The sequence below is a fragment of the Thunnus thynnus genome, chromosome 15, assembly GCF_963924715.1.
Source record: "Thunnus thynnus chromosome 15, fThuThy2.1, whole genome shotgun sequence".
Taxonomy (NCBI): domain Eukaryota; kingdom Metazoa; phylum Chordata; class Actinopteri; order Scombriformes; family Scombridae; genus Thunnus; species Thunnus thynnus.
Genome location: NC_089531.1, coordinates 2,598,006 through 2,607,606, shown reverse-complemented (window position 1 = coordinate 2,607,606; position 9,601 = coordinate 2,598,006). Strand labels below are relative to the sequence as shown.

At 37.8% G+C, this 9,601-nt stretch overlaps 1 gene segment (V, D, J or C); it reads right to left on the bottom strand.

Annotated features, from left to right (window-relative positions):
• Positions 1 to 5,752: 5,752 nt before the first annotated feature.
• Positions 5,753 to 8,291, bottom strand: LOC137198482 (Ig kappa-b4 chain C region-like). The segment is given in 3 exon segments: positions 5,753 to 6,217; positions 7,473 to 7,528; positions 8,266 to 8,291. Coding segments are annotated over 3 exon segments (402 nt in total).
• Positions 8,292 to 9,601: the final 1,310 nt, after the last annotated feature.

Here is a 9,601-nt window from a genome sequence, read left to right as displayed (position 1 = left end):
TGCCTCTCTGCTCCCAGCCGTTAATAGGCCAGTGTTGATCAGTGGCTGTCCAGACCTTTCAGAGCCACTGACACACCGGCAGCACAATGATGATGTCACTGACTCTACTGCTGGCCACCCTGGGGCTCCTTGTTCAGGGTGAGACTCTCTTGTGAAAACTTTGCTTCAGGATGCAACCAGGTTCACCACAATGATGTTCTGCTGTGATGGAGAAACACTGAAACAAGCAGCATTTACCTTCTTCCATCTCTTCATGTTAAAGAAATGATACTCTTCTGTCTTCATGTTGATCATCTTTCTCCAAGCTGGATTTGTCTCAGTAACCCTTCTCCTCTTTTTCATGTTTTCCAGGTTCATCAGGACAAATCACTGTGACTCAGTCTCCTGGATCTCAGTCTGTTGTTCCAGGACAGACTGTCTCCATCAGATGTAAAACCAGTACAGGTGTTAGTAACAACCTCCACTGGTACCTTCAGAAATCTGGAGAAGCTCCTAAACTCCTGATTAGATATGCCTCAACCCTTCAGCCTGGAGTTTCAGATCGTTTTAGTGGAAGTGGATCTGGGACTGACTTCACTCTGACTATCAGTGGAGTTCAGGCTGAAGATTCAGGAGTTTATTACTGTCAGAGTTATAAATATATCAACAGTCAGTATGTGTTCACACAGTGAAAAAGCATCGTACAAAAACCTCCCTCAGTCAGACTGAACAGAAACTGAACTGACTGCTGCAGCTGGAAGCTACTGCAGAGACTGATACAGTTCACTGAACACACACACACACACACACACAGACACACACACACAACTTTTATATTAAACCATTAGACAATTGATTCATATGTCTGTGGTAATGAATATGAATGTATCTCAGATAATAATCACAATAATTTTCATGATTGGTCTCACAGTGGTACAAACACAGTAACAACTTTGTACTGATGACCTGATAGAAACTGAAGGAAACAAATTAGTTACATTGAAGTAAATGAAAAAAGAGGCGAAACAGGTATTTTGTTCCTTCATTAAAACATATGAAATGTGATATGAAGTTATACATTGAGAACATCAGATTCCTTAAAGCTTGAAATAATCTTCTGTATCAAGGTGTCTCCACAGCTCAGCAGGTGACTGACAGTTCTGTGTAGACTCTACCTGTTACCTGTTCTAGCTGTGTTTACTTTCTCTCATATTCACTTTGTTATACAGAGCAGTAACAACGCTGCTGAAGAGAAAGTTTGGACTGGCAGTAGTGGATCTGTTAGATGAGGATAATATAATTGTTGCAGCATTAATGAAGAGAAAAAGATCCACTGGAAGAGCAGATATTCAGTGAGAACACTGAACATGTGGAAGCAGCTGCAGACTGATCAAAGCTCTCACGGTGTCTACAGTTTGTGAATCGCAGCTACATGAAGATTATTGTTTGAAAAGTTGCAGATAACTTACATTATGATCCTCTGAGCTCCAACAGATGAAGCACAAACATCTGCTGGTGTAAATATAGACGATCAGACAGAGAGGTGTAAAACAACCTTTATTATTCAGCAGCACATCAGTACAGCATTACACCAGTCAATCCCACAATCTGTCTACAAGCTTCCTGTCGTCGTCCTTCCTACATCCTTTGGAATCCACATTTCAATAAACTGAGATAAAATAGTCACAACTCCAGTATTTCTCTGATGTCAAAGATATCACAGATCAATATGAATGTTGGAATCATTTTTCCTGTCGTCTGTCTTGATAGATGTCTTCATGTCTGTCCTAGAATCAGTTTCTTATTTGCTTCACCAGCTCCATCTCACATTCAGACTGGCTCTCTTAAAAGTGTATTCAGGAGTAAGAGGGTTTATATCCTATACTTACTCAGGAATTTATCAAATCATAGGGTGGGAATTGTTAGGAGTGAAATGCAAATGGGAAGAAGACCTTGAGTGTAATTTTGAAGAAGCGGAGTGGGAATCACTGTGTATTGGTAGTCAGTATTTCTCTTTTAACAGTAGACATAAAATGATACAATACAGTCTCATTCATAGAATATACTACACCCCTGATAGGTTGCACAGAATAAAACCTCAGTATTCTGAGTTCTGCCCAAGACGTAAAACTGGAACAGGAACACTGATACATATGTTCTGGTCCTGCCCATGTCTAAATACATCCTGGATCTCTATAGTTAATGAGCTAAGTGACATCATAGGAACAACCATCCCCACAGAACCAAGATTAATTCTATTGGGTGATACCTCCATGATAAAAGCCAATAAAAACAAACTCAAATTTATTAGCATTGCCCTCATCATAGCCAACAAATGTATAGCTATGCAATGGAAAGATGAACATCCACCTACATCTGCTAGATGGACTGATGAATTAGCATCGTGTCCACCAAATGAAAAGATAATGTATAACTTGAAGGGAAAGCCTGGAGAGTTTAAAAAGATTTGGGGGGGGGTTTCTAACATTCAACATAAGTATTGAATCCAACTGTCATGTGCGAGTCAGTTTTTTTGTTTCCTTTTTAAATTTATATTTTATGTATTTATTTCTTGCTCTATCCCACTCTTTTAACTAAACTGATACACAAGAGCTGTCATCTATTCCCTCTCTGCAACTATACTGTTTTTGTGTTTCTTCTTAATAGTCTGAACTGTTGTAACGTATCCCTCTCTCTTTGTATAGGTACATATCCTGAAGTAATTAGGAGTTGAACCTGAAGGGGCAACCCAACCGCCAGAAGAAAACGTTGGCATTGAACGTTTCTGCAAACCACAGAACGATTGAATATATATGTTACAACACGTGTAATACGCATCATATCAACATTTCTACAAACGTCGCATATTAACATTTCTACCCGTTGAATAATGATGTTTTATGGTGTGACAACGCTGTGGTTAAGGTCTGGTTAGGTTTAGGCACAAAGACCACTTGGTTAGGGTGAGGGAAAGATCATGGTTTGGGTTAAAATAAAAAAAAAAAAAATAAATAAAAACGGCCGATGTCTCACTAAAAAAAAGCCTGATTTCTCACCAGAAAAACGGCTGCAAATGTCCTGACGTCTCACTAAAAACACCTGCTTTTGTCGGTTGAAACTGGAAGCAGACATTGGTTTTGAGGTGGTCTCGAACCGTGTTCTCTGCTGATTTCCAACTTGCTGCCAAGGAACTTACTAACCATCCACCGACCTCTCCACCTCCTAATAATAGGAAAGATCAGCTCATATAGATCACATGTGAACTACGTCACTTTAGAAATGTTGAGATGACACATATTGTTGAAATGTTAATATGCTATGTATTACACATGTTGAAACGTAGATGTTCAACGATTCTGTGGTTTGCAGAAACGTAAACTGCCAACGTTTTATTCTGGCGACCAGGCTGGAAGGGGTGGGTGGGAATGGGAGGGATGGAGGGAGGGTCGGGCTGATATGACTTCTATGTTTTTATATTTTTGTACATCGTTGCATTATTCAGCTCAAGGTTTGTTAAGTTCAAAACCAATGATAATAATGTTGAGTGTATTCGATAGATTTTAATGAGGAAAACTCCTAAATTTATCTATAAACTGTTTATTTATCTATGTGGTGATTTTGAGGACTTTCACACGAGTAGTTTCACATTTTGTACTTTGGAAAAAACAAGATACACAATAAACAAAATGATGAACTGAAAACAATTCTGTGAAATTAGCCTAAAAATTCTTAGATTACAGAATTCACATCAGTCTTTCTAACCGCTTGATGGAAATCAAATGAAGTTCTCTCCCTCAGATTGTCACTCCTTTATGTTATGGATGATGTAAATGTTGAGTTCTCCCAGCAGTGAGGAGGAAACAGCATGATATGTTGAGGACAGCTACAGTTCACTGACTCTGTGTGTTTGCATATCTGTCCTGCCTCTCTGCTCCCAGCCGTTAAGAGGCCAGTGTTGATCAGTGGCTGTCCAGACCTTTCAGAGCCACTGACACGCCGGCAGCACAATGATGATGTCACTGACTCTACTGTTGGCCACCCTGGGGCTCCTTGTTCAGGGTGAGACTCTCTTGTGAAAACTTTGCTTCAGGATGCAACCAGGTTCACCACAATGATGTTCTGCTGTGATGGAGAAACACTGAAACAAGCAGCATTTACCTTCTTCCGTCTATTCTCCATGTTAAAGAAATGATACTCTTCTGTTTTCATGTTGATCATCTTTCTCCAAGCTGGATTTGTCTCAATAACCCTTCTCCTCTTTTTCATGTTTTCCAGGTTCATCAGGAGAAATCACTGTGACTCAGTCTCCTGGATCTCAGTCTGTTGTTCCAGGACAGACTGTCTCCATCAGATGTAAAACCAGTTCAAGTGTTAGTAGCTACCTCAACTGGTACCTTCAGAAATCTGGAGAAGCTCCTAAACTCCTGATTTATTGGGCTACAAACCTTCAGCCTGGATTTTCAGATCGTTTTAGTGGAAGTGGATCTGGGACTGACTTCACTCTGACCATCAGTGGAGTTCAGGCTGAAGATTCAGGAGTTTATTACTGTCAGCAGGGTTGGGAGACACCGTTCACACAGTGATGCAACGTCGTACAAAAACCTCCCTCAGCTGAAGAGGAACTGATCTGACTCAACAGCTGCAGTCAAACAAAAACAACAGAGGTTTTAATAATGTAATTTGAACATTTTAACACTAAATATTCTGTATTTAACAACAAAAAAAGATTTATTTTAAATGCTCTCATTAATACAGAATATGAAACATTTGGCTGAACATCAAATCTAACCTCTGTTGAAGTATGATTTCATTTCTTTTAATAAGTTTAATCTACTGACTACAACACATGAACACTAAAACTATTATTATTTATTTATTTCATCTCTTACTATTTTTCATAGATACTCAAACATACATTTATTTAGAAATAAATTACAAAATGTTATCATTATAAAATCTACTATCATTTGTGTTGTAAATTACTAATCATGTCATGTGACATATATTTGTCATTTTGCATGTTTTTATTCCAGCACCAAGTATTTATAATAAACCAATAAACCAAAAAACATTTAATTGATTATGTAATTAATTAATACTTGAATTCTTTCCCTTTTTCATCTCTTTCATTTGTCTTTGTGTTTCAGCTCTTCAGCAGAAGCAGTTTGTAAAAATGTCCAGGGTTAAAATGTCAGATCACACTCATTTTATATCTCTTTATGCTGATGATATTTTGCTTTTTATTCCAGAATTAGAACATATTTCTGAGGCTTTTGTGAATTTGTTTAAAAGATTATGTATATGCTTTTAATACATCTGAAAAAATAAAAATATTAGACTCTTTGCACTGACACACTTCAGTAACATAAGATGATTGGAGGATTTTTCATTAAAATTACTCAATTACTAATTATTACAGACAAATCTGAAGTGACTCCAGCAAAGCATTTTCTACAACTATTATGACTTTACTGTAAACTATGAAAACAAATTATGGACTTACTACCACCATGACTGTGTAGCATTAATCACATAATATCTAAGAGTGTTGTTTGAGTGTAAATACTTTCCTAATATACAGTATATGAATCAATACATTATGTGATCTTACATTTTCCTTCTGAAGTCTTCATAGAGCAGTTGAAACATTTATAACTCAGTTTTTTATCAGGATTTAATATCATTACTGTTACCATTAAGAGAAAATAATTAAGACACATTTATAATAATAAAGATGAAAACAAGTGATTTGATGAACAGATCTTTATTGTCTGGAAATACTGAAATTATATTGAAACATTACAACAAGCAAGTAAATATTGTTACTGAAACATGTGAAATAAAAGAGAGAGATAGTTGCAGAGATCAGAGTGAGAGCAGTAGCAGAGTAAAAGCAGTAGCAGTGAGTCAGGTCAGGACTAGGAACACTGGTCTCTCCTCAGTGTCTCTGAGACTGGAGTCTGGGAGCCCTGGGTGGCCTCACAGGTCACAGAGACCACCTTCCTCCACTGGTCTGCAGGGAGCCTCAGGGTGCTGCTCCAGCTGTAGCGGCCGTCCTTCTGCAGCACCCCGGGGCTCCTGCTCTGCTCCAAGCTGCTGCTGCTGCTGCCGTCCACCTTCCAGGCCAGACTCCAGTCTGAGGGGAAGCCGTCGTTGGCCAGACACATGAGCGTGGCCTTCCCCTGCTGCAGCTCCTCGCTGGAGGGGGGCAGCACCGTCAGGGTGGGACGGACATCACCTAGGAGACACCAATCACATTAGAGGACAGGGACCACACATCTGTCAATCAAACACCAGACACTTGGACACCTTTACTGTGTGAGAGTGGATTTTCCCCTTTAAGGAGTTTCTGTCTGATGTTTTTTCTGCTCCACCAGTCACTCATTCACACATTGTTTCACTTCCCTTTAAGAAACCTCTCATGCAGATCAGCACAGAAAGAGTCCTCATATGACTCTTTACTGCATTTTATTTTACACTAGTTACTGAAAATAAAGATATAAAGTTTGTAAATATATCTTAGACATCCTTGATTTAATTTTAGAATTTATACCAACAACTTTACTGACAAAACTACCAAAAGAGCAACAGTTAATCAGATTCAGCGTTAAAGGACATTATGAGCAAAAACTAACAGACATCCGTAATATACACAACATGTTGAGACATATTAAAGAAACAAATATCTTTAAGAACAAAGAAACATTTCAAACTGAGGTTAAAAGACAATTTCTGTCATTTTAAATGATGAGAGATGTGCAGCATTTTTTTTTATCATCACCCACACTGTTCAGAATAAATTTAACTCAACATTCGCTCTAATTGGAGATTAAAGATTAAAATTTAAAAACATGTTTAAAAGTAGGATTGCTGTTCTTTAATCTTTCTGCTGTTCACATTTAACAAACTAACTGGAACATGTAAAGAAAAGTTCAGTAAAGCTGCTTTGAGTTCAACTTCAAGGTTAAAGAGGAGAAATGAACAATAAAATTGAGACTTTAAAGTGTTTTAGATCAGCTCAGTGGAAACTTATATCTACTACAAATGTTCAGACACAGAAATTATAAACTTAACTGATGATTCGATATTTAATATTTGAGCAGAAACTTACTTCCAACATCCAGTCTGGTTCCTCCACCAAAAGTCCTCCACAGTGATACAAACTGACTGAGTCGTCGTACAAAAACCTCTCACTGTAGAGAGACACGGCTCTCTGACTTTGTCACATTAAACTAAAACTACAAGTCCTCAAATTTCAGCCTGAATCTAAAACATTACATGATTTCTACTGTGGACCAAACACTTAGAATATATTGATTCATCATTTAAATTTCAAACACAAAACTCTTATTTTTGTTGCTGGTGGACAACTGTTGGTCAGAAATTAGAAATTAAGATATAAAACCAGAAATTTCAATTTCTAGAGAAAACATATGTGCAAAAAATTAAATATCACTCAGGATTTAATAAAATACTTTAAAAGTTTAACTTACTTCCAACATCCAGTCTGGTTCCTCCACCGAACGTGTACCACAGTGATACAAACTGACTGAGTCGTCGTACAAAAACCTCTCACTGTAGAGAGACACGGCTCTCTGACTTTGAACACAACAAACTCTACAAAAACAGCCTCAGTCTGTGAAACACAGCTGGATGATATGAAAATATATAACAGTAGGCCAATAATTTATATTTTTATTCTAAAATTAATAAATTTGTTTCATGTTTACTGTATTTTAAATTATGTCTTGAATTAAAACTGAGTGTTGTAGATGTAAAATGAATCAAAACAGACATTTCTGAAGACAATCTGTTCACAGAACATAAATGAAACACATAAAATGATCACTGACACATAATTCATCAATATTCTGGCAAACTGATTGATCCATTGATTAAGCATCATCATCAGAGTAATCCAAGTTTCTGTTGGAGTCAGTCCGAGCATTTCCATAGAGAGCCACTTTGCATCAGCAGCACCATGCTCCAGTGCTCTGGGAGAGTTTATAGTCCTGAGAGTTGAACACTGGATGACTGACAGCTGTCCTTCATCACAACAGAAGCCACAGAAATCCTCCTCATCAAAAACATGACTTTGATCTCCGTCCTCATCTGGACTCTGCTCTGCTGCTGCTTCACAGGTAAAGTCCAGAGAATCAAACTCCTCTCCTCTATCAACATCCGTCCCTCTGAAATGAAGCCGACAAAACCATCAAAACCATCAAAACCATGACGCTGCTTTATGTTTTTTGTCTCTGTATCCTCAGAGTCCAGAGGCCAGATCACAGTGACTCAGCCTGCAGCAGTGACATCTGCTCTGGGAGGCTCCACAACCATCAGCTGTAGGACCAGTCAGAATGTTTTTAATGGGAACTACTTAGCGTGGTACCAACAGAAAGATGGAGAAACTCCTAAACTTCTCATTTACTATGCTACCACTCGAGCATCAGGGATTCCAGATCGTTTTTCAGGCAGTGGATCAAAAACTGACTTCACTCTGACCATCAGTGGAGTTCAGGCTGAAGATTCAGCAGTTTATTACTGTCAGAGTGTTCATGTTATCAACAGTCAGGATGTGTTCACACAGTGAAAAAGCGTCGTACAAAAACCTCCCTCAGTCAGACTGAACAGAAACTGAACTGACTGCTGCAGCTGGAAGCTACTGCAGAGACTGATACAGTTCACTGAACACACACACACACACACACACACACACACACACACACACACACAGATGATTTATGATGTTCATAGTGTCTCTATCAGTTTTCCTCCTGAAGGTCAAACAGTCCACCTCCCACCTCAACAACCTCTTACTGAGTCAAACAAATATTTAGTCATTCAAGATTCATCTTGACTCAAAAATGTAAAATCTATCAAACAGAGACATTCTGTTCTTTCATGCTGCCCCATCATCACCTCAGCTGTTAAATCCTCTTCATCACATTATGTTATGACACATCTCACACTCATCATCTTTCTCTGTATAAAAAAGTTGGATGAACTTCATAACTGACAAGATAGAATAATCATCTCATGATGTTCACTCATAAAAGTCAACTGTAAAAGCTTCCAAACTACCTCACATCTTCTCTCATTTCAATCTAGTAAACTAAAGTACATAGTAAACTTGGCAGAATTTGCTCCAGATACTCTTCATCTGTTAAAATTAAATGAAGTGCAAACTGCCCCGAGCTAGATTCTTTCATTCCCCTTGAAGATTTTTAAACTTCAATTATTTACAGTATGTGCAACGTAAAAATCTGATGTATCAGCTACAAATTAATTACAGTGTATTCAACCCAATACAAAAATCACTAAAAGAAAATAATGTGATCATAGTTCATTAATTTAAATACAATGTAGACATTTGACCAGTGAATTTTCCCAGCAGTGCATGTGAAGTCAGATCATATAATGACTACCTGCTAGGGTTGGGCCCAAATACAAATACGTTATTCAGCAAAGCACAAATATTGTTTGTTTTTTTGTTGGTTTTTTTTATGAATATTTGTTCCATACAAATATTTTAAACAGTATTTGTTTTTGAGAAGAAAAAAAAAACATTTCAAATACCAGTGTGCAGGTCGGTTACATCACTATCTCAGTGTCTCTCCTCTGC